The sequence below is a fragment of the Aythya marila genome, assembly GCF_965140915.1.
Source record: "Aythya marila genome assembly, chromosome: 3".
NCBI lineage: Eukaryota > Metazoa > Chordata > Aves > Anseriformes > Anatidae > Aythya > Aythya marila.
Genome location: NC_139044.1, coordinates 114,373,508 through 114,399,538, shown reverse-complemented (window position 1 = coordinate 114,399,538; position 26,031 = coordinate 114,373,508). Strand labels below are relative to the sequence as shown.

The 26,031-nt window shown below is 43.1% G+C and overlaps 2 protein-coding genes across 3 annotated transcripts in view; both read left to right on the top strand.

Annotated features, from left to right (window-relative positions):
- Nucleotides 1-14,090, top strand: part of RCAN2 (regulator of calcineurin 2) — an 80,911-nt gene extending 66,821 nt beyond the window's left edge. For both annotated transcript variants that reach the window (XM_082758050.1, XM_082758051.1), the window contains 2 exons: nucleotides 212-383; nucleotides 6,945-14,090. In XM_082758050.1, the coding sequence (XP_082614176.1) occupies nucleotides 212-383; nucleotides 6,945-7,105 (333 nt within the window). In that variant the 3' untranslated portion in view covers nucleotides 7,106-14,090. The remainder of the gene's footprint in view (nucleotides 1-211; nucleotides 384-6,944) is intronic.
- Nucleotides 7,894-24,921, top strand: ENPP5 (ectonucleotide pyrophosphatase/phosphodiesterase family member 5). Its single transcript, XM_082758049.1, is given in 5 exon segments — nucleotides 7,894-7,973; nucleotides 18,815-19,711; nucleotides 22,687-22,863; nucleotides 23,657-23,931; nucleotides 23,933-24,921. Coding segments are annotated over 5 exon segments (1,476 nt in total). The 5' UTR covers nucleotides 7,894-7,945; the 3' UTR covers nucleotides 24,032-24,921.
- Nucleotides 24,922-26,031: the final 1,110 nt, after the last annotated feature.

Genomic DNA, 26,031 nt, shown 5'->3' with positions numbered 1-26,031 from the left:
GTAGCTTTGCTCATGTAACAGCCCCCCGCAGTGTATTTACTGTAGAGGAACCATCTGTAAGGTTGAGGGGAAAATTCATCTGCAGGCCTTGTCTGCTGAGACTGATGCTGAAACCCTGCCTGGGTGGCATTTGGTATTAGAAGTGCATGATTTGAGTAATCATTCCATTTCCCCATCACAAACTAAACAGTGTATTTGTTATGCTTTAAAGATTCAGACCTCTGAGACAGATGGAGACAAGCTTCATTTGGCTCCGCCACAGCCTGCAAAACAGTTTCTCATCTCGCCTCCAGCCTCCCCACCTGTAGGGTGGCAGCCAATCGATGATGCAACGCCTGTCATCAACTACGACCTCCTTTATGCAGTTTCTAAGCTAGGACCAGGTAAGCCTGTGGTCCTTGTGTGAAAAAAATGTTGGGCAAAACCAAATGAGAAATCGCAGCGTGGAGGATAACTCGAGGAGGCTGGGGTAAAGCCTGTAAACTGGATTACAGCTTTGGATTTAAGTTGACGCAGACCAACTGGTTCTCTGCTTGAAAATGAGCTTTACTTTAGGTACATACATAATTATATCTTATCTGCAGCTTGTAAGTGTTGTTTGCGTAGCAGATCAAACTTGCTTGCACAATTTATTCTTGTGCTTGTTGTTCTGTTTCGCTGAGACAACTGATGGTTTGTGTAGGGACTGGACAAATGCTTGTCCATGAGTAGAGTATCTGCTTTAAATCACACCTGCTCCGTACGGTGTTTCAAGATGTGGTATACTTCATCAAGTGTTTAAGCATCACTGCATCACCAACAGAGTGGAGAATCTCTCATGGTAACAAGTCTGTAGAGAGAGGACTGCCACTCCCCAGCCCCAGCAGGATTGCTCTGTTGGGACTGTTTTCACTTGAGGATGGTGTGCAGAAGGCATGGGATAAGTTGTAGCATCCATCAAAGAATGGATATAAATGCAGAGAGACTTTGTTCTGTCTTCAGCTTATGCCAGGAACTGAAGCTAGCTGGGATTTCTGAGGCAGTGCTTCCCCTCAGAAAATGCTTATCTGATGAAACCAACGCTTTTCATCGGAGAGGATTACTTTTGATTTAGTTGTCATCTTTACAAAAAGTTCTCATTGAATGCTGTTAAAGCATCCCTTTTAAAATGTTCAAAATGGAAAATGTCCCCGTTTCAGGCCCGAGTTAGAAATCAGTCTAATTTACATTCATAACCCGTAAGGAAAAAATGGCATGTTAAATCACCTTCATACTGAAACAAACACTTTAGATCCCACCTAATAACAATTGTGGGGGTCAGCTCATGAAAAATAGAGTTTATTTTTGAATTTCTTGTGGGATATGAGGATTGGTTTCTTCCTGGCTGTATTAAAGATGCTGTGTTCATGTTTTGAGAGTAGCTGCCAGTTGCAGACATCTCATCATCTGGGCAATTGTGTGACTGCACCCACCAACAGAATGCATAGGGTGCAGGAAGATGCTTCCTGATTCGGGAGGTTTGCAGGATCTTCTTGTATCTTTTCCTGATGGGATCTCTCACAGGGGCAGAATAGGAGATTCCTGTATTTTATTTATTTCCCTTCAGCAGGAAAGCCCGTAGAAAAAGACTGTCAGGTCTAACTCTTTGTACTACATTGCAGATTATTGCTTCCAGAATTGATGCTTTGCTTCTAAACTGCTGAATAAAAGGAAAACAAAAAACTCCTTTTTTTCCTTTGATGCAGCAGTGTTATAAATGGAAACATGTAAACGAATTCCCTAGCTAGCTGGGTAATAAATCAATTGCTGTTCTAGAGCAGTGGAATGTGAAATATCACTCATTGTTCCACACCCTGGGACAGCTTTGCGTGAAGGTCATATTCGCCCTTATTTAAGGAGCCTGCAGGGAGCGATATGAAAAGTCATTGTGTGCTCTCTTCTTTCTATTTTTAGCACTTGTTAGAGAGATCAATTTTAGTTAACTGCAGTGGCGGCTTTAAAATAGTGTTGCAGTTCTCAGTCGTGCATTTGCTATGTTTAGAATTTCATTGAAAAACAAATGCCGCCAAAGCTCATTTCTCTGTATCACAGCAGTACAACATGCTGCTAGACATCAGCTAACACCATTAACCTTAGGTAAGTTCATTCTTTTCATTCAAACAACGCAATAAAAAATATAACTGTGGCTTAACTATCCAAAAAAAATTGCTCATTGGCACAGTTGTGTGCGTAAGGCAGAATGTTAGAGCCTGAGTTCTGTGTCTGTAATTTGTGAGGAATTTTTAAAACACGCTGATGTGTTAAAATTAATATCTGAGGACCGGCGAAAAGCAGTTAAGCATCTAAGTAGCGAACAGATTTTTATGTGCCCTCAGCACAAGGTGATTTTTACTCTCCTGCATTGCTGGGAAGGTAAGACACACTGCTGGGACACGGAGCCGTACATCCTTACCTATTCCACGAGTACAAGTTATCTCCTTCCACAGTGCCTGGCCATAACCACCCTAGCCACAAGATGGAAGACTCGATCTATCCCTCGGTACAAACCTGGGAAATCCACTCCAGAGTAAAACAACCAGGCAAGAATTAGTTAACAGCTTTGCAGCGTGCTGTTCTTTTCCTAGCTGTTTTTTGCGGGTGTCTCTTTGCAGCCTTGTGGCTGCAGCAAGGACTGTCTAGCACCTCCACGGTCTAATGGCAAGGATTTATTTTTCCTGTGCACCAAGGAAGCTGGATGTTGGTCCTCCTGCGTTAAACTGAGTTCAGTGGGGGTACATTTAAGGAGGATCTTGGGATCATAGGGAGGACCTTGACGTGTTTATTTACTTTCTGGTTGATCGGTGTAGATTTTCACTTTCTGCACGTGTAGAGATTGAGCTTCAAGCGAGATACGAGCGGAGCAAACAGCTCGGTCACTGAGCCAGGAACCTCTGCCTGCTTCTGACCACTAGCCTGCTATTTCTTCAGTACATTGCAAACAGAGAAGTGTGATCATTAATCTTCCTGATGAAAACCACGTCCGCTGTTGCGAGAACTTCCAGTAGGGGAACAGCGATGAAGATGCAGAGCGATGGCACTGACCTGGGGTGGCAGATTGGCCCTTCGCCTCTCAGGCCCAGGCAGTGTCTGTGCCTGGCCTGCTTTTGACCTGGCTCTTCCCTGCACTTACCACCCACCAATTTGTTATCTAATCTAGGCTCTTGTGTGTTTTACAAGGTCTTAGCTGCTTCCCACCGTGAAACACAGGAAATAATTTTACATGAGAAATATTTGCAAGAGGGGAAACGGCTCTGCAGCTCTGTGCATACTACTTGTGCATACCTACCCCCCTCCCGACATGTGTATTTCTTCTTTCCTTCCCCATTACTGCTTTTTGGTCTCTTTCAAACCTGTTACCCTCAATTCTCCACAACCTGTTCCTCCTTACAGCTCGCTTTCACAGCCTCAAGCCCTGTTCAAAGGACACTGCAGGCCAGCAGCCCTTACAGACAGGCTGGTACCAGGTTTGGTTCTTTCCACATCTCCCAGTCCTCCACCTTTGCACCTCCTAAATGCCCTCGAGCTACCCTCCAGGTGATGGAAAATACCTTTCACACTCTGAAAGCATCATTCTGGGTGTGTTCTGAAGAGCTACAGGCAATGGCTTCTGCCCTGCTCACAAGGGATAAACAAGTTTACAAGTTCTAGAAGCACCACCCGCTATCTGCACCATATTATTTGTAAAGCACGTGGATGGAGGGACTACAAAAGGAGTGTGTTTTTGTGCTGCTAATGACATATTTAACATGGGGTGGGCAGCTCTGAACCCATTAACCTCTGATCATGAGTCGGAATCGGGGATGAGTTAGCTGCACAATATCATTACCCGTCCTTCATTATTAATTAAGTGTATGAACGTTGTCTTTGCTGGACAGAAGAGCCTCATTAGACACGAGATGCACCGGCAATGAAAGGTCACAGCGCTGATACACAGAGGGGTAGGAAATCACCTGCCATTATTTTTAATTCTGAAATATCATCAGTTGCTTTTGTGCTGTGCTTGTAGTCATCCTTTGTGCATTACCCAAGGCTGCGGGTTTGCTTCACGTGGTCACTGAAGGTCATGCCAAGTGCCACGAAAGCAGGTAGACTCATTGTCAAAGGGAGAAATTTCCAACTCCTCTTTTTTTTCTTACGCCAAGCAAATAAACAGAGGAACACCACTGCAGTTTTCAAGGGGTTTTAAGGAATATTTTCGGGCAACTTAATATGATTTATGTGCCACAGCTTAACTCTTCCCTGTATCATATCCTGAAGCCAGAGTTTAGATGTTGGAGCATATTTGATGAATTCGGTGATATTTTTCTGAATAAATTTACGTGAGTGTTCATTATTGTCTCAGCTCCACAAATACTTAAACAACTTATTAAGGGGTGGAGGTGGCTGAAATACTGCGGGAGGAGAACAAGACCTCTTCCCCAAGAGTCCTTTGAGGAGTCCTCCAGGCAAGTGTGAGGAGCAGGAGTGATGGGGCAAGGTAGGGGCTGAGAAAGTGAAGGTCGTATAACAAACAGCATCGGAGAGACAGCTGGATGAGAGCATCAGGCAGACGTTGCTGAGTCTTGACCATCTTGCTTAACCCAACCTGCTGCCCTTAGCTTGGGACAGCCCTGTAACTCAGAGGGAAGGAGTAATCTGGCTGTATCGGTTGGATTTGTATTTTTGCATTTATTACCTCAGTATTTTCCTGCAAGCAGCGTGTTTAGGAACAAGGTGCAGCTGTATAAGCGTCCCCTGTTTACTCTCGTCCTGTTCCCAGCTCAGCCATAAAAAAGGTTTTCTGCATCTCGAGCCGCAGTTCTGCAGGCATGAATAATTGTGAGTAGAGAATCGAGTCTGCAGCTCGTTTATGCTCAGAAATAACTGCCTTAAAACCCCAATTTAGGAGTGCCTCACATTTTGATTCGCAAAGTGACATTAATTGCTGTTGCAGCCGCTTGTGCCGGAGGCATCCGAATATTTTCCCCTGCGCCTGCGCTTATTCCCACTGCTCTTTCGCAGTGGCGAGGCTCCTTGCGGGAAGGGTCTGAGCAGTGAAAGGACGTGGCATTTGACCTGGGGTCGTTCCCTTTTTAAGAGGGCGGTGAATCTGATTTCCTCCGCACGAGGAGAGGGCCTGGCTTTGTGTGTGTGCAGCGCTGCAGAGCCGCTGGGAGCTGACAGTGACCAATGGAGCCCTCGGAGCCCGGCTGGCAGCATTGACGTCAGCCCATCGCTGAGAAATTAGCCGAAGCCCGCGGGGAAAATAGGCAAAGAAAAACCATATAATTTCTCATCGCAGCACAACCAAGCCATTTCTCTTTTTATATTTTAGCCTATCAGCGAGACCTGCAATGCTTTGCTCAATTTGGATTTGGAGGAGAGGCTGCCAAAAATAGAGCAGTTAAATGTCAACATTAATGGTATCACAGCGGTAAAATATTTCGCACAGCAAGATGCCTGACTTATAGCTATTATTCAGGAGCTGCCTCCTATTTTTTAGGCAAAAATGCAATGTGTTCTCTCATCCTCTAGTCCCAAGCCAGTCAGTCTTATTTGGACTGAGAATTTTTCAGCACAAATAGCAATGATGACAGTCGGTGTGTGCTAATGCAGACCTGCAGCACCTTCCTAGCATGCATTGCTCTGCCACGAAGCTGGGGATAAATACAAGTCCAAATTAATAACTCAAGCAAGCTCCAAGTGCTTTGAGGTGGGGAGTGCCATCCCACTTCCATTGTACAGCACCTGGCACCGTCAGTGCCTGCCTGCAATGCAGGAGCTGCTGTACCACAAGTACAGGTCAGCTAGATATATCGGGACCTTCCTCCGCCTGCAAAATCCTTCCTCATCACAGACTATTTTGCAGGCAATATGCACTGGCTTTGGAGCAGCCTTATGAAAAAAATCCAAGCTGCCAGGTAAAATCCAAGCTGCGTGGTCATTGTCGCCCTCTCTGAACTTGAAGCCAGCTTGTGGGGCCGGGAGATGAGATGACAAATAGTCCAATTTATAACAGCACATTACCTGGAGTGGTTTCTAGTTGTCAGTGTCTGTCCCTTCTGAAATAGCTGTGCATCCTGTCAGAAATGTTAGGACTTTTTTTTTCCTTTACAGTCTTAATTCCTTGTTATTTAATAACCAGTACCACTCACATGGAATGAATGCTGGCCTGCAAGTCCCGTGTCTGATCCTCATTTTCCTTTGTGTATTTATTCAGGTAACCTCACTGCACCCATTTCCATTTTAGACATACTCAGCTCCCTCCTTGGAGTACTGGGTGCAGACTAAAAGAAGGAATTTAGGCAGTTTGAAAATCTGATTTCTAATGTTTAAGCCTTTAGCCTGGTAGTGAGCATTTACAGTCTGTACTCTAATCTTATCTAAAGAGACGGAATTTGTTAGAGCCCCAGGTAAGGAGCCTTGAATCTCTAAATCCATCTGGTATCTGTGTCTGTATTTATTTGTGGAGATCCCTTTATAGGCAGCTCCATTGGACCAAGTTTTGATGTTTCAGTCTGGAGCTGACAAGCTGCAGAATCCAGTGGACCTTCAGGTGTTACCTGAGCCATTCTAGACTGAAAGAAAAAAATGTATCCCCACCCCAGCAGGTCTGACATACAGCTTCAGAGCAGATATTTGAGGTTCAGTCCTAGTCCCTCTTCTGACCCAGGAACTTCAGCGTTCTCTCTTCTCTCCATGCATTTCTTTCTAGTGCCATTGGCCACTACTACTGATGCAAAACACCAGTGCAAACACCAGTGTTTTTTCACTTCTAACTGGTTTTCATATGCTGTGATAGTAGGTATGATGTAGCCATACCTGCCCTCACCTACGGGTAGGAGCAGCCCACGAACATCTGCCCGTGGTTGTAGGAATCTGGAAGTGCCACGATCTGTGCTGCTTCTCAAACTGTTGGCCTTTGATTTCTTTTTCTCTGCTTCCAGGAGAGAAATACGAGCTGCACGCAGGAACAGAATCCACTCCCAGCGTGGTAGTGCACGTCTGCGACAGCGACATGGAAGAAGACGAGGACCCAAAGAATTCTCCAAAGCCAAAAATCATTCAAACTCGGCGCCCTGGTCTGCCACCTCCTGTATCTAACTGAGCCTCTCCAGCAGAAGCAGCACTTCTCTCCTCCAGCACAGCTCTTGTGGTTTTCTGTTTGCTTTATTATTATTATTTTTATTTTTGTTTTTGAAAGGCAGCCATCGCCTTTTGAGTACCAGGACATTAAGCTCATGGAAATCCCTTCTCAGTAATCAAGCCTATGTAACAAAAGGGCTAGGAAAAAAAAAAAAGATCTTTGTAATATGTAACCATATCACACACCAACTGATAGGTTTGCTGGAAAGGACAAAACAAGGCTGAAGCAGGGAGGGGTTTGGTCTGAGGATTTTCCACAGCTGTAATTTGCATGCTGGAATGCCACCACCAGAGAGATCGGTCGTGGTGGGTGATTGGGCTGATATCAGGCTTGATATTGAAACTCCCAGAATACTTGCTGCTGCCCTTCATCAAGGAGCCTGCTTCTCTGCCCTCAGTTCCCCAGCAGACCTCAGTTTGTTTTTATTTTTTTTCCCTTTTATCTCTTTTTTTTTAAGGGGAGAAGGCGTGAATTGTTTTTAATCCAGCAGTTTGGTGGCCTTTTGACCCTCTGTATTTTTTTTTTAAGGAATATTTTCCTTGCAACCTTTTTAGAAACAGAAAAACACCCACTTCCACCAACAGCTGTAGAGTGAACCGGTCCTTGATGGTGGTAGGGATGCGACACCGAGCTCTCTGGGCTGAGGGGAGAGGCAGCAGCTTGCTGAAGGGTTTGGGGTCTTTCAGTAAGGAGGAGGGAGACAGAATATCGGTGAGGATTGTCATTTTATCTTCCCTAAAGGTCTGAGTGGTACTCCTCTCTGAGATTGAGGAAGAAAGAGAACCTGTCTGCTCATTTAAGATGGGATTCATTGCTCTCTGTCATAGCTGTAAGTTCCAGTAACGATTAAGGCTGAATGCTTTCCTAGTGGTGTGCTGAATAGCCCTGAAATGTAGTAATTACTTGTACATCCCTAACAATCAGTCCCTTTCCCTCCCTGTTTCCTGTGCTTTAAAGCCCTTCTTGAGCTGTATGCAGTTTGGGTTTGTGGAGGTGAGGAGAGGTTAGCTGGTGTTCTTTTGTTTTTCTTTTCCTTTCCTTATTTTTTTCTTTTTTCTTTTTTCTTTTTTTCTTTTCCTTTTTTTTTTTTTTTTTAGGCCAAAGAAAACAGGACCATAATTACACACTTGAAATTAGACTGCATGCAATCGAGTCCCCTTTTTTCACTCTGTCCTGCATGTTTCTTTCACTTGCAATGTATACTGGGTTACAGAAATCGTTCTGTGTTTTCGTCATGGCCGACAGCAGACAGACACTGGATTCCCTGTCTGGTAGACCTTCCATGATGATTTTTTTTTCATGTGTATTTGTCATTTTGAGAACATATTTTCTAGACATTTGAGCTCAGATTTTGCATATACTTAAGCATGCGCTTAATTTATGCACATGAGTAGTTCCACTGAAATTAATACTGCAGAAAATTGAGCATATGTGTACGATACAGTGGGATTTTTAAGCTAATTAGCTGCAGCTGTACTCCTGAAAATGACTGTACAATGGCACAGTGAGATTCCAAGGTTTAAACTCTTTTGCAAGTTAAAATAAGCATATAAATCTTGGAAGCTCACTCTAGGATCGGAAAAGACAGCTTAGGCTCTGTAATCAAGATTTTTCTCATAAAACCTAATGACCAGGGTTGTGAGGGAGGGTTCCTTCCCCCCCCCTTAGTGATGCTACAAGCTGCGGAAAGGTCAAGTCACCCTTGTCGTGGTATTTGTTGGCTCTGCAGTACTTCCAAGAAGAAAAGTGTGTTGCTTTATCAGTGGAGACAGGAGATGCCATTCTCGATCTGCATGGGGAGGACATTTTGAGAAGTAAGGACTTTCCATTCTCCTATAGTTTGTTCTCTGACCACCACAGCCCCCTGAAATATTCCTGTTGAAGTTAGTGCTTTACTTAGCGTGTATCTATAACGTGATAACTGTTAATACTTTATGGACATCGTCGTGTGTGTGTTACACTAATAGAAGCACGTTAAATACAGCAGAGGCTGAACCAAAATGGGGCTTTAGGATCTCCATGATATCTGAGTAAAGTTGTCTTCAAGTATCTCCTTAGAGGTGTCACTTGGATTATTTTTCAGTGATGCACTTAGAGTTGATTTAAATAAATTATTTGTTACCCATTGTCCTAGGACTCGAATTTGATGTTCCTATCGAAGATACCTTCACAGGCCACCTGCAGTATTTCAGGAGTAACACCACTGTCTGGTTTAAGAACATACAGAACGCTGAACCATTGGTTTTAGACTAATATCAACAGGGAGAGTAAGATCTAAATGCTTAAGATTTTTTTTGTTGCTATGTGCCGTATGACAGAAATTCTTGGCCACATCCTCAGCTGATGTCAGTGACCAGAGACCTCCAGAGTTGATGCTTTTGATTTTTTACATGTCAAAATGTCAGGGCTGAATCTAGTCCTTATATCCATGTACTCAGACTTTGGAGAGATTGGTTCTGAACTGTGGAATTTGGCCTCCAGTGATGTAAAAGTACACTGCAAATAAAGCACTGGGTCTTAAATGTTCTTTCCCCAAAGTGCATTTACAGAGAGATTTAAAAACAGGTCCGATTCAATGACTGCTCTTCATAAACTACATAGCACTACCCAGGAGGGAGCAGAGCATAGCTTTCTTGATTAAAGCACAGAAACAGAAAGGCAGTTACAAGCCTGAAAATGCAGAAGCCTGTTGTAATAATGATAAACATTTATATCTCACCGTTATACAGTTAAATATGGTCATCATAGATTATTCCACAGTACCTGAAAAAAATTATGGCCCTGTACTAAAAGTAACAGCATTTGCGACTCTCCTAAGAGAACCTGGTATTTTGCTAACAGCTGTTTCTTGTCTGGTACGAAAGGCTTCCTTCAACAAAATGCTGACCATCTGGGAAAATAAATGTCCTATTTAATTCAGTAGTTCCCAGACACAGCCCCCGCTTCGGTGGGAATCTTCTGTGTAGCATCCACCAGCTCAGCCCCTGTGACTTGCACTTTTCCTAGGGTGTCCACAGTGCTGAAGTACTCTCCTGTAGCAATATAAATAGGAGTGAAATCTGTGTTGTTACATTGCCGTTTGTGCACGGTGACATAGCTGAGGTCCCTTTTATTGCCCTTCCCGAGCCTGGGCAGCGATGTGCTGGGGCCCTCTGCTGGGTGGCTGCTGCTGCTGGCTGGAAATGAAAGCAGGAATTACTAATGACTTCCTCAGTGCAGCTAACAGCACGGAAACGTTTAAAATGCACGGAGAAAGGGCGACTTGGAACCTGCTTTTTCATTTTCAGATCAGAAGGATACGGAATTTCTGTGGCCTTGATTTTTGTACGTAAGCTAATACAACACCCCCCTTCCCAGCCCAGCTGTACGACTCTCCTACACTTTGTTTTCGTCAAGAAAACACAGCAAGAGCATCCCTTCTTCAACCTTAGCAAGAATACAGGCATATTTACTGTAAAAATGTGCCCAATAGATATATTGCAGTCCATTTCTTTAACAGTTATTGGCTCTATATTGGCTTGCGGGAGGGGGGAGAGGTTGTTTTTATTCTGTTCTTTTCCCCCCCACACTCAGCAGCAGCGAAAAAGCTTTCTGCAAAAAGACTGTTCTTTGTACAGAGTAAGTGACAACCGTCCTGCGAGACCTGATTGCAGTGGTACGTCTGAGCACTGTGACAAATTACGTTAGCTTTTCCCTTACGGTGTACATACCATCAAAGTATTCCATTGAGTCATGTTTTGTAGGAATGTTAAAAAGCTACTGGCTAATTAACCACTTTTACACCTGTGTAATTCAGAGCTTAGTTTCAAAAATAAATGTGGCAACAGTATTTTTGTGTTCTGTTTGTGCTGGCATTTTGAAAAGCAGCACCTAAAAGACGTAAACCATGTTAAACCGACTGGGGTGATACATGCCACTGCTCTCTTAACTGGTAGAACTGAAAATGCTGAAATGTTTGACAGAGGTCAAACTCTGTTTCAGTTGAAATTAAAAAAAATGTGGACAAAATAACCCAGTGATTGTCAGGATATGCCAATTCCATTTTAAACTGCTGCAGTTTCACTGAGTGGTGTGAACTTGCGCTGGTTTGCTGTGGGTTTGGCTGGGTGTATGCAAACAAAGACTATAGCATGGTCCCGGGTGAGAAAAGCACATCTCTGGCAGACAAAGGGGCTCTTTCTGTGCTAAAGAATGATAAATACAGTGGGCATCAGTTTTTGACTAAGGAACATGGCATCCAACTAATGCCGAGGCTGTGGGAAAAGTTCTATTAGCATTAATCATTACAAAAATTGGAAACGACTCTTTGTAGTGTCTTGTGTTAATTTGTACTGGATCTTCTAAATTATCGGAATGCAGGAGATGAGTTTGTTGAGTAACTGTCTCATGAAGTTCTTCTGTTTGATCTTATGACAACCTCTACTTAGTTATATAAAAATAAAGTTAAATAAAAAAATCTGGGTGTCCAGCTGAAAAGACCCAGTTTCTCAAGGGATCATTATTCATGATTCTGAAAATTAGATTTCTTTAACACATCTCGTTGGAAATGTAAGCTCTAAGCTCACTGATTCCTTTTGAAAAGACAGGCCTTAATACGTGTTTTGATTAGAACAAGCGTTAATAGCCATCTCTTTATAGAGTCCTTTAGAGATAAAAGGAACTGTAGAAGGCCTGATTATTCTTCATGTTTGAGCGACAGATGAGTTTTCTCCAACCACTGTAAGGTTCTGTATCAGATGGGGTTGAAATCTTGCATTGCCTATGTGGCTTCTCCATTGTGCTTGGCACTGAACACGACACCTGGAAATAAGTTTCGAGGCTTCAGCTGTAAGCAGTAGGGAGCTGCGTGGCCAAAAGGATCTCAAACTGAGCTTCGAGGAAATCATGGCTATATACGTATGGCTTGGGTACGCACTTAATTTGTACCCACAGATAGGCAATATTTATTTCTACTGTGCATTTGGGCATGCAAGTGATAATGTGCAACCCAATCCTGCATGACGCCGAATAATGGGAGCTCGAGGTATTTCTCCCAGCTGCAGCAGGCGTGGCTCATGCCTTGACTGCTTGACAGCTGAAGCTCTGTAGACTTCATTACTGATAGTGTGACTATTGCTGTTCCTTGAACAACCATTTATTTTGTTTAATTTTGTTCTAAAGTTAGAGTCAAAGCTAGAGAAGGGGTGAGTTCAGAATGCATTGAAGGTCTGGAGTCCACACTACAGCTCTGTAATGGGGTCTGTAGTTACCAGCTCACCTCCCGATGAGCAGCCCAGCTTTTTCAAATGGATTCAGCAGCTCACAGGGGTCGAGTCCTTCATTATTTTACTGCCCAGTGATGAAATCTGTAGGTATGGATACAAATAGGCTTACTGAAACAGCTTGATTGAAGGGAAGGCAGTATCTGTCACGGATCTTGGGGACTGGAACCAGCTGTCTGTGGATGAGGGTAGATGAGAAAGCTATTACAGATACCCTGATCAAAGTCAGAGTGCTTTTAGATTGCCCCTCTGAGCAATCTTTACTGAATTTTCTTTTGCTCCTTCAATGTGTACATTTTAACACAAAGCATTTAGCCACTTTTTGCCTTCTATCGTGTATTAATTAGTATGAATTTAAGACCTCTGCATTTCCTCAATTCCCCTCTGCCCAAGGAATCACATTTAGTTCTGTTGTACCACAAAGCAAAACCAGGTATGGATTGAAGTCCCAGACAGACCCTCACACTCATCCTAATGCAACTCTCTTGAATTGTGTTAGTAAAAAGACCCAAACCAAACCAAGATGTGTTTTTTCTTGTTTTAGCACATCTGGGAGGAAGTTCGGCAGTTTTCATTATTCTAGGCTCCTCTGAAAAGGAAATGCTTCTTCTACAGTGAGCTGTGCTCTATTTTTAAATACATTTAGACTGCTGCATTCAGGGGTAAAATTACAAAGGAGGAAGTGTTGTAAAAGCTCTTTCCCACATGCCTTTTGACATGTCAGGTGTATTTGGTTCGGAGGGGAGGGGAGCTTGCACTGGAGGCAGAATAGAGGTAGCACTCCTCATGCAAAGGCAAGAGCCCCGAACTGTCTTCACTGCAGAGATGCTCAGAAAGCATTTAAAAAACAACAAACAAAGAAAAAAAAACACTTTAATTCATCTCTTCCCCCTTTTGTCAACTTGTTAGTTGCTACAAAGAGCTTCTAGGGCTGCGGTATGAGTCACCTGTGGATCCTTTTAATGCAGGATTGGGCACTGGTGCAGTGGCTGCAGATCCTAGAATTTGGGACGTTTGTAGGTGAGATTCTTGCTAGAGTAAAGATGAAAAGTGCTGAGCAGCCTCAAAGTTAATGGAAAATGAGGGCATTCAGGACCTTAAGACAGACTTCAGGATTTAAATCCATCTAATTGAGAGCTGTATTAAGAAGGGCCCATTGCTGTCCCTGAGCCAGGGGCTTCCTCACTCACCTCGGTAAGAGTATCTACCAAGCAGGATTAAAATTCTCTATTATCACACACCAGAACAGCAGCCTTGTTTTAACAAATCATTGTAACTGATCATTAATCTTGTACGAGAAAGTTGTGTCCACATTAGTGTCAGAGAGATGTGTTCTCTTCACTGTTCGGTTAATGGAGGTGAATGTTCTGAATCCATTTTGGAGCAGAGTTTTTGTTCAGAAACTTTTGAAAGGAACGTCATCTGTAATGATGGATGGGTCCTTAAGTGTCGACTTGGCAACTTGTCCTACTGTGGGTAGCTGCAGAAATATTTCATGTATGTTGTTGTAGACCTAAAAACATTAATCATGTTCTCATTCAAGTGTCTGCATTTCTGACACAGATGTGACATATCTGTATATATTATAAATCAATACTATTTTTAACCACATATTTTGTACAAATATTCACATTAGCTCTGTACTTCAGTGAAAATCTATTATGGTATTAAACATTTTGGTGGAATTAGCAGACTCGTTGTCTATGCTTTATTTGCATTTTGTATGTATTAAGTGGATGATTTATTTCTTGCACCCAAGACAAGTACTACTATTTCCAGGCATTAAGAACAACACCTTAAATCCCCATACACCTGTACCTCTAGTGACTAATTCCAGCCACTGCCAAAGTGTGGAGGTCTCTACTGCAGCATCTCAGCCCCTTGATCCAAGTGATGGAAGGCCAAAATTCAGGTTGAACTAACAAATGTGAGTACTATTTTTCCTACTTAAACACAGCAACAGTGGGAGACATTGCAATGACATTTCAATACACAGGGTACACACAGGTGCAATTTCATAATATCTTTTTCCTTTTTACTCCTTTCTCTGAAGCCTCTGGTGTCAGATCGCTGCCAGGAATCGGATGCCAAGCTTCATGCAACAGGTAGGGTCTAGTTCTTTAGCAAAACAACAGTAGTGAGGAATTAGAGAAAAAAAAAAAAAAAAGATATTTAGAAAACAAAAGATCCTTGTCCCTTACTGTAATTCCTAGAGCTGGCTCTACGTGGAGGAAGGTATCTGCCTTGTTTAAAATGCATAGGCACAATGACCACACATTGCCACTGCCCCAGGTTTGAGTGAGCCACTTACTGCATGAGCCTGGCCAGCTCAATCACCGCAAGTTCATGAAGCCAAGCCCTAACTTTACACAAAAAGGAGGGGAGAAAGCCAGAAGCTTACCCGGATTACAGCCTTGTACGCAAACCTTTTCTGCCACGTTATTTTAACGTAGCATTGGAGATCAGAAGCCTCCAGTAGGTTTATCACCAACAAAACAAGCAAGTTCATCCTGTGTGGACTAGTCAAAAAAAAAAAAAAAAAGACTCCTAACCAACCCACCACAACAGTGTCTTCTTTGCATTCTGATGCTTGGTTGCAGTAGAAAGGCATATAAATTAAGCAGTGCCAGCTATAAAGTGGTTAAGAAGTAGAATGTTCCTATGCATGAGTGAAAAGTATAATAGTTTCCTACACCTGCTGTGAAACCACATCCTGCCGTGAAGCAGGATGAGATCTACGTGCAGATACACAAGGTGTGGGGTTTGAACCTCTCCATAGTACAGATCCTCAAATAGTAAGGATGGGAAACCCTTTCTGTTCAGTTTCTAGAGACATTAAGAGAATAAACTTATTTTCCTCTACATCCCAGTGCATGGTTTATGGGTCTTGAACACCACAACAGCATAGAAAAAGTATCTATCTGCCTGAACAAAACCAGAAAATTTAGAGCTCAGAACATAAGAGAAGAAAAAAGGCAGAAAACACCTGGATTAAAAACCTTATTTATTATTATTTTTTTTCCTAACTGAAGAAGCACTTGCAGACATCCAGAAAATGAAAGCAAGTTTTATTCCTTGCATTTACAGTTGGTTCAAAGTACAGCTAGCCTGGGCTGGGCCTTTGTTTACTGAAAGTAATGCCATGGGACGTTTTGGCACCGTAACCCTCAGTTTTCCTGCCTTTGGCTCTGTGCTGGCATCACAGAAGTCTGGGCTCTGAAAGCTGGAGAAAAGACGTGAGGACACAGCAGTGCAGCATGGCTGGGCAAAGCTGCCACTGCCTTGCGTGTGGCCTGGCACAGCAGGCATCTGCAGAGAGGGGGGAAAAGGGAGTCATGGGGTGAAGGCGCTAATTCACACACACGATGGTGAATGACAGGGTGCTCCTTGCTCTGCCATCTTAGCAAGGCCACAGGGCCACTGCCCCATCCCCTGCAGCAGTGCCAGCACACTGTGAGCTTGTATCTGGGCATGGCTGAGTCTGGAGGCACCCCTGGGATCCCTGTCCCCACACCAGCCCCAGCAGGGTGCCCAGCCCCACGGCCCTGGGCTCGGGGAGCTCTCCCAGGAGCAGACCCCAGCCCCTCTCGGGGCAGCCTGTGCCAGGGCTCCGGCACCCCTGGGCCCAGCAGTGCTGTCTGAGGGGCAGGGGGAGCCGCCGCGGCTCCAGGCTGGGCCCAGGGCCTCTGGGCCTGGCCCTGGGCACCGCTGGGCAGAGCCCGGCTCCGGCCTCTCCTCACCTCCCTGCGGGTACTGACGGCCATGGGGGAGCTCCCCTGGAGCCTCCTCTGCTCCAGGCCCAGCAGCCACAGGTGCGCTCCTCAGGGCAAAATGGCTGGAAAGCTGTGCAGAGGAAAAGGACCTGGGGGTGCTGATCGATGCTCTCCTGAACATGAGCTGGCAGTGTCCCCAGGTGGCCAAGAAGGCCGATGGCATCCTGGGTTATATCAGAAATAGTGCAGCCAGAAGGGCCAGGGAGGTGATTGCCCCCCTGTACTCAGCTCTGGTGAGGCCGCACCTCAAGTGATGTGCTCAGCTTTGGGCCCTCAGTACCAGAAGCACATGGAGGTGCTGGAACAAGTCCAGAGCAGGGCTACGAAGCTGGTGAAGGGCCTGGAGCACAAGTCCTGTGAGGAGCTGCTGAGGGAACTGGGGGTGTTTGCTCTGGAGAAGAGGAGGCTCAGGGCAGACCTTATTGCTCTCTGCAACTGCCTGAAAGGGAGGGGTGGGGAGCTGGGGGTCGGCCTCTTCTTACGGGTAACCAGCAATAGGACCAGAGGGAATGGCCTCAAGTTGTGCCAGGGGAGGTTCAGGCTGGAAATGAGGAGACATTTCTGCTCCAAAAGAGTGGTCAGGCGTTGGGACGGGTTGCCCAGGGAGGTGGTGGAGTCACTGTCCCTGGGGGTGTTCAAGGAGAGGTTGGACGTGGTGCTTGGGGACAGGGTTCAGTGGTGACATTGGTAGTAGGGGGACAGTTGGACCAGGTATCTCAGGGCTTTTCCAACCCTTATGATTCTGTGGTTCTGTGATTCTGTGATTCTGTTGCCTTCGTGTCTAGGGTGCAGGCCAGCAGCAGGGATATGCCTCTGAAGGGTCAGCTTGTTCTTAGCAGGGCTCCAGGCTAGGATTTTGGGACACATGCCAGTCAGGGCATGCATAGGGGGGGAGAGATTTAGCTGGGGAATGAGAGCCAATGGAGTATATCTTGTGTCCTACCAAAATGACAAACACTTTTCCATCTTTGTAGTAATATCGAGGTGCTTGTTATGCTGTAGCTTTTCATTTTAACCAGGATATGTATGTGCCCAGAATATTCATGCAGATTTATTGGGTAGCACACTGGTGTACTGAGTGGCACAGTCACCAATTTCTAGCTGAATTTCAGTAGTAACTGGTTCAAAGGATTACTGACAAATGGGTAATTCAAGGGAACAGTGTGTGGTATAAGTACAGTTCATGTGCAGGATTAGATGGAACAATATCTGGTCTTGTGGTTAAACGATACTGCTGAGCAAGAAGTAGGGAATGCACTTTCCATCAGTGTGAAATTTTAGGTCAATTAGGTGGAGATCAATCTAATTGATAGGAAATTGTGTATTGGATTATGTCATGCTATTTAGATAACGAATGCCTATCGTATGTAAGATCAGTCAATATCCTTGAATCACACGATAGGAATTACTGCTTCATATCTATCTATGGAGCAAATGCTTTAGGGTATGGAGTCTCGTGATCATTGTACCTCCAAAGAATTTGCATCACTGGTCTTGTTACTTGCCATGCTTTTCTTGCTGCTTTTGCCCTTAGCTAGCAGTGGTGTTTGACTGGAATGGATGAATGATGGGATTTATGCATGCTTGAAAGATGTAGTACAGTTGTGAGCCATCTAAAATACTACTGAGTGTTTCAACCACTTCTTTCCAATCTATTTGGAGACCGAAGTGGTTAATTGTAAGAACTTAAACTGCACATTGACTTGTATGACTTTTGTATATTCTTGTTTGTAAAGCTATCTGTACTGCTACCTGCAGTAGGATAGGAAGCATCCAAACTAGTTGATCATGAAGAGCCTGGTTACACAGGGAAGCTACGATCAGGTTAGAGATGAGATGAAATGTTGGGAATATGATGTTCATGCTATTTGCTTGTCTAACAAACAGATCTGACACTTTTTAAGCCGCAAAATCCTTTATTTGCTATACTGTTGTATCTGAAATGCAAAGCTTGCTTGCTCGCTTCCCTGTTATAAATTGTACCATGCACATTTGGCAATCCCATACAGGGTGCTGGGGCTGAGAAGCTGCAGTGGCTTCTAGATGGGATCCCATCCTCCCTGATGGGAGCTGTGCAGTCAGCATGTACTGCTCCTGCCTGCCGTGCTACCAGGTGATGTTAGCGTGCCTGCTGCCATTCGTGCAGGAGGAGAAATGCCCCAAGGTTTTATATGAGGGTTATAAAGTTCTGGTGGAAACGGACTTTGGTATTCCCAAGCTGAGAACTGCCCCTGTTTACATCTCAAACTTTTTCAAGCAGAAGCTTTCTCATAGGACAGTTTCTCACAACTTTGGATATGGAAAATACTTTAAAATTGTCAGGTGGTAAGAGCGGGAGTTCTGGTATGTTGGAAGCATGCAGAAGAAAGGAGGAAGATGGGTGGTGGTGTTATGTAAGGAAGTTTCTTTGTGAACTGTATTTCATTCAGCAAATTATAGTGCCTTACTATTCCATCTCTAACATTGGGATATCATGACCTGTTAAATAAATGGTCTTATATCTGTGTTTGGAGTTCCCAGTGTTAGTAAGGCAAGCGGTATGCATATATGAGGAATATTTTAGCTAATCATTCTTAATCTGTCACGGTTTTGACGAACAGATTAATGCAAATAAACCTTCTGTCTTTACCCAGCAGGTGCCATGTTGCCTCAGAAGAGGGGCAGAACACCTTCCAGCATAGCCCTGAACTGCTGTTGGAGAGTCCTGGTGACTTGCTTACTATTTCTTCCAAGTGCTGTCTCTCTCCAGCCAGACCAACCCAAGGTGTTGTTGGTATCTTTTGATGGATTTCGATGGGACTACATCTATAAAGTCTCAACTCCCAATTTTCATTATGCCATGGAGAATGGTGTTCACGTTAAGCAGCTCACTAACGTGTTCATAACTAAAACGTATCCTAATCACTATACAATGGTGACAGGTCTCTACGCAGAAAGCCATGGTATAGTTGCTAATGAGATGTATGACCCTATTCTGAATGAAACTTTCTCTCTGAACAACATGGATATCCATAGCTCCATTCGGGAAAGTGGGATCTATAATTCCAAGTTCTGGGAAGAAGCCAGCCCAATATGGGTAACAAACCAGATGGAAGGACACAAAACTGGAGCAGCTATGTGGCCTGGAACGGATGTGAAAATACATGGAGTCTTTCCGACTTATTACATGCCCTACAATGAATCTATTTCATTTGAAGACAGAGTTGCTAGGTTTATTGACTGGTTTAAATTGGAAGAACCCATAAATTTTGGTCTGCTCTACTGGGAACAACCTGATGAGATGGGCCATGTTCTGGGTCCAGAAAATCCACTTATGGGGCCGATAATTAGTGATATTGACAAGAAGCTGGGATACCTGATGTTTGAACTGGAGAAAGCAAAGCTGTGGAATGTAATAAATGTCATCATCACGAGTGACCATGGGATGTCACAGTCATCCTCAGAGCGGCTCATTGAGCTTGATCAATACGTGAACAGAGAGCTCTATCAAGTCATTGACCACTCTCCTGCAGTAGCTATTTTGCCAAAAGAAGGTAGGAGCTGTAGCACTGACATTCTCAGAAGGAAATATTGAGCGTTAGAACTTTACAGGCTTTTTACTTAACTGCAGTGGTAGTAGCAGCACTGCTGCTGATAGGGCATCACCCTTGAACAAGGAGTATTTGCAGCATTGTTATTTTTGACAGCTCTGTCAAAAGCCTGGATTAACTTTCTAAAATGGAAAGTGAGCAAATCTGTCTCTGTGTAATACTGCCACATATCCTTTAGGCCTTATGAGAAGTAAGATGATCACATGGTGTTATCAGGGATGAATGGCATTCCGGATGGATAGCTACTGTTACGTGTCTTCCCTTTCATCAAGATGCTGAAGCCATGGATGAAGAACTAGATTTATAACTCACACAGTAAACTGAGACCAGATGGGCACCTTCAATCAATAGAAAGCCTGTGTTAGCTATTTGATTGATACTTAAAAGCTATTGCAGTTCACTTTAGTTTTTTTTTTTTCCTTTTGTCATGCTGAAGAGACAGTTACGTTCATATCATTTTTACTCTGATAATCAAAACCAGAAGTCTGGCTGCAGTCATTGAAGGGTTGTTGAAGTGCCAGTTGTCTGTTTAATCTTGCTGATGTAGAGGTGCTGCTCTTTATTTTGATTCCAAGTGATAAGACAAAGGGAAATGGCCTCAAGGTGCGCCAGGGGAGGTTTAGGTTGGATATTAGGAGAAATTTCTTTACTGAAAGGGTTGTGCAGCACTGGAACAGGCTGCCCAGGGCAGTGGTTGAGTCACCCTCCCTGGAAGCCTTCAAGAAATGCGTAGATGTAAAGCTTAGTATCATGGTTTAGTGGCGGACTTTAGCACTACGTTAGAGCTCGGACTAGATGATTTAGAGGTCTTTCCCATTATTCTATGATCAAAAGCTATTACTATGTGGGGCTAACGCATTAGCCTGGAGAAGAGCATTTTTCACATAGGCAGGGTCAGTAATTTGGAAGTTGAGTTATAGGATGGCCTTCTGAAAAGGTGTGTTTTGAGATTTGTGTAACATTTGCATCACTAATGGACAGCATGCAGTATTTAATACACCAGCAGGGAGAGTACTTTGTGAACTTATGTGACCTTTCGATGTGTAAACAAGTGCCTGCTGTCATTTTTAGTTTGAATAATACTCCTTTACTAATGCAGACTAAAAGGTCAGTGTGGGAGTTTGCAAAACGAGATTCATTTGCAGCCTGAGTACACTCATGTGCTCGTAGCTGGGCGCTGTTTCTCTCGGTAGTGACAGAAGAGCAGAGTTTGAGAACTCCGTCCTAGTGGGCACAGACGTGGTAGTGCTGACCAGGATGTTCTCACTACCGAATAAAGGAGCTATTGTAAAAGTAAAGGTTAGTGCTGAAGCACCCCTAATGTGGTAAATGAGAACTTGAAGCTGCGTAACCTGATTCTCCCATCCAGTAAAATGCCCTTTTTTAGAACAACAACAAAAAAGTCTCTTTAAGCAACAATTAGATGACAGAATAGTGTATAAAAAACAAACAAACAAACAAACAAAACAAGCCATTTCAATGGATTTCAGAAATTAGCTGGATTTGTTTCTTGCCCAGAGGTTCAGCTATCTATTATACACTAACAGTGAGCAAGAATTAGTTTTTAGCACAGCTCAAATTACTACTTTCTGCTTTACTAACTGATTTTATTGTAAAACAGTACGATTCATTCTCACTTTAACTGTGAAATATACTTAAGTACATAGGTCTGATTTTTTTTTTTCAATGCAGTTATTTCTTTTGCCTTACTTAAGCCAAGGGAATGATAAAGCAAGACATTCAGAAAAATTTTGAATGCTTAAAAACACAGAGATTTCTGCTACTTTAACTGTCTGGCTGCGTACTTTTTCCCCAGGGAAATGAATTAAAACAACCATTTAACCATTCCAGTGTGTTGTTCTGTGCTGAGTTAACTACTTGAATTTTGTGAAGGTGGCACCTGTAGCACAGCTGGTGGTGCTGGCTTTTTCTTGCATCAAATATAAATATATGAATTCAAATAACTAAATTAGTGTAATAACACAGTTTCTTATAGTTGGGGCTTCTCTTACCTATTACTTCATACAGAGGACTGCCATAGGTAAACTAATTTTGTTACTGATGTAGTCCTGGAAGTATGAGTATGGAGTCCTTTCCTCATTGCTGTAGCTAGTGTCTGTTATATCAGAAGTTATGCTGCCTCTCTTTGGCCTTTATTGTTTTTCTTAAGTTTGGTGATTCTCATTTTATGCCAGTTTCAGATAAGAAACTTTATACATTAAACTATTTTCAGTTTACAGGGCCCACAGCTGGGTCTGAAGGCAGGACTAGCTAGAAATGGTAGGTCAAAGTGGCAGGATGGGCCTAAATCCCACTCAGCTGCTGAAAACATCTGTGTGGGTCACAGGGACAAGGTGGATGTCTTACAGCCCTGCTTCAGACCTTGAAGCACTGCAGCTGGTCTGCAGAGAGCAGCTGTGAACTCAGAGGTGTGGATTGTGCATGGGTGTAGCTCAAGGTGCTTAAATAGCACACAGCTGAGGTTCTGTGGTGGTATACAACAGGCTTTTTACTAAAACCACTGCACAATCCCCAGCACAAATCTAAGCTTAAGTGTTAGGAGGCAGAAGGGGGAGAAGCTTGCTCAAACATACAGACTCCTGGACTTGTTTTTAATGTTCTGGCAGTGTCTTGGTTTCTCCCTTCTGTGTGCTGGCATCCCAGCTTGTCCTGCTGCACCCTGCATGCTCACTGACTTTTATTGGAAAGCAAAGTTCAGAAAACAGAAATAAGCAATTTAAGAAACAATGTGGCACCTCTGTTTGGCACTTTAAAGACAGGGAACTAGCAGTGCCCTTTGGGGAAGTGCATTTTGTCCTTTTTTCTTTCTCCTGACAATTGTATTTAAAGTAGTGATGGTTTTAGTAAACATATCGATAGTTTTATCTTTTGGTGGTGTTTTTTTTGCTTGTTTGAAGGCAAACTGGATGAAGTATATGAAGCTCTGGCCAACGCTCATCCCAACATGACTGTTTATAAAAAGGAGCAGATTCCAGATAGATTTCATTACAAGCACAACCATAAAATTCAGCCAATCTTAGCTGTGGCTGATAAAGGTTGGGAGATCGTATTCAATAAATCCGATGGTTTTCCATGTAAGTATTCTGTCTTTGCAGTGTTATCTTCCTAGTCAGAAACTTCACATAGTACTTTCTCTCCCAACCTCAACCAATTTTTTTTTTTTTTTTTTTTTTTAAGAGTGGGAGGGAAAACTAAGTATGTATAATTTATATAGTTATATAATTACATTTTTAACTTGTAAAGATAAATATATATTTTCCCCGATGAGGTAGGAAGTACACTGCTGTTCAGGAAGAGGGAACTGGACTTAGTCTTTCAAAAAGTTAAACCTAATGAGATAAGACCATTCACGTGGTTTAGTGACCATATAACTTGAGGTCTCCCTGTGAGATCTAGCAAGCAGATGAGCTCTTTCTCAGAAAATGAAAGAGGATGTAACGGAACTCATCGAGGATGAATAGTGTTCTGTTGTGTGCTGTTTATTTGGGAGTACTGAGCTATGTAGCCTTTTCGAAGAGAACTGGTCCAGTTGCAAAGTTAGCGTTTTTCCTTGACCGAAATTGAGGATAGTTGGGTGTAGGATGCCATTTAAAGTAGAGTTACTGCCATGTGAATTTTATTTATTTATTTATTTTAATGAGCTCTTAAGTTGTTTTTAAGGCATCTTCTGTGTATGTGTCTATGACCTGATATTTACTAGGGGATATTTGTGCTGTTGACCAATTTTTTTCCTATTAAATCTCTGCAAGAATAAATGATGATGGCTGTTCCTTTCCTGCATTATGCTAGTTCTGGGAAAAGGTTCAATGCTTGCTTTGCCACGTTGGAATATTGACCTTTATCTCTCTTTCTCTCTTTTATTTCTAGTTGGTAATCATGGATATGACAACAACTTACAAGAAATGCACCCAATTTTTTTGGCAGTCGGGCCTGCTTTCAGAAAGAATGTCACCAGAGAAGCCATGAATTCTACAGATTTGTACCCTTTGTTGTGCCATCTCCTTGGTATTACTCCCCTGCCAAACAATGGTTCCTTCAACAATGTGAAAGATATTCTTGCTAGAAGGGTTCCTGTACTCTTGGGAGCAGACGTCTATGCTACTGTTGTTGGAGTCTTTCTAGGCAGCTTTCTTGTTATGATTTTTTTTTTTTAATTTTGTTAAGCATTTAATCCTCAACCAAACAAGTACCATGCAAGTGCAACATACTGAAGCTGCCCGGCCGCTCTTACAAGATTTATAATGTTTGCCGGTGGAGGCACGGTGCGGTTTTAGAGTAACACTTGGTACTGTTTCTTGCTTGATGCTTAAAATAAGCTTTTACAAAGAAAAACTAATAGAAGAGGTTCAGCATAAACATTCAGAGTGAAAGAAAACAGATGCTGATCCTTTGGTACACTGAAGTACATACTAGGTACACACAGAAAGAGCATGTTTCTGTTTCACCTTATAAGCACTTAATCTTTTGGGGGTATAGCTGGGAAGCTGTATATATTTGTTGACTTGTAGGAATGAGATGTTGAATACCTCATTCTGAGCTGCTATTAGGGAAATAACATCAACTGAAGTGCGTTTCAGGCTCTTTTGTGCTGATTTAATTAATATATATTTATATATATTCCTCTTAGGTTCTAACAAGTCACTGAATGAGACTAGGTGGTATTGCCTTTAGCAATCAGCATTAAACTACTTGATTTTTTTAATTTTTATTTTTTAAGGTAAATGTAGATCTTTACTATTTCCACCATCTCCTGTACACTGGCCTATGTTTTCTAGGTGTTCCTAAGAGGCTGGCAGTTTAAATACAAAATACAAGCACAACAGATGTATACCCAAATGGGGTCTTTCATATTTCTGTCATAAGAGGGTTTTTGTCTGAGTAACTTTGTTGAATAGGTTAAGGAACTGGCACGTGCAAGCTTGTTTCAGAGTGATACTGAGCTTGTCACTGGGTGTAAAATCTGATCTGTTACCAGAGACTGCTTGCTGTCTTGTGCTTTATCTGATGTGTCTTAGTGGGGCCTTAGAGTTTGATATACTTAGGATTAAATACACAATTTCAGGAATGGCCATAAAAACCCTATTTTTAAATCTGAAGAAGCACACTTTGATACAAAAGAATACAAGACTGGAGTTTGTTCTTGCAAAGTCTTTGCCAGGGAAAATTGTTGATTCTGAGTCAATAAAACTGTGAGTTAATAAAAGTTTCTGAGTCTTTTGTGGGTGTTGCTGAAATTAATCTTGCTTCTGTTTTTAGGGTCTTTTTTTTCGTTTGTTTTGTTTTGTTTTGTGAGCTCACTTACCCAGCAGCTTCTCACCTACCATCTAAGGTATGTATGAAAGATGTAGTATGAAGTAACAGAAGTTGTTTAGTCATCAGATTTCTTTACAAACTGTTTTTGCTTTCCTCTGAGTTAGTTTTTGTTTGTGTTTAGCTTCTGAGCACAATGCCTGAAGGAGGAAAAAAAAACAACAACACTCTTTTAAAATTCACAGTAATATTCAGTCTGTTATTTCTGTGAAAGCAATTTTATTGCTTTATCCACAGCACCCAGCAGAGGGCAAGGATGGGAACCTCTTGGCCTTGGGAGACGCGCTGTGCCTAGCTAATGCTGTGCCTATCCAGCTCAGGCTGAAGATGGGAGGGTTGCCAGCAGGCCTAGCAAGGAGCTACAACGAACTAAATCCAGAATTTGTCTTGCTAAACTTAATTCCTGACTAAATGAATGGCATTCAGGTGAGTTCAGAAGTGACAGTTCTGCAGTGCCACACGACTTACTGCTAAGCTCACTGCCGTGCTGTCGTCTCTTGGTTTCCTCAGCCTTTACAAGACACTTGCAAGGCATTCAGCTGTCTTGCAGATGTGGAAAGCTTCCAGAGGCCACAGCTAGGTGCAGGGAAGGCTTGAGAGGGAAGGGAGTGGAGACGCCAAGGCAAGGTCTAGCTGGAACAGCAGCTTTTGGAAGGCCGGAGCCCCTGGTGTGGGGATGTGAAGTGTTCTGTACCTCAACCTAACTCTTCTCTGCAGTTCTAGTGTCACTGTTCAATGTTCTCTCTTGTTTTACCATATCACCATTTTCCTATGAAAACATCAAAGGGAAACCTCTGGGGTAGCAGTGCCTGACATTGGAAAGCTGGCCCTTAGTGGAGCAGCCCCTTATGTAGGCCTTGGGCTTGGTTTGCTGACACCAACCAAAACTGAAGGATCATCAAGCTGAATAACGGAGGCAGTAGTGATGTTCT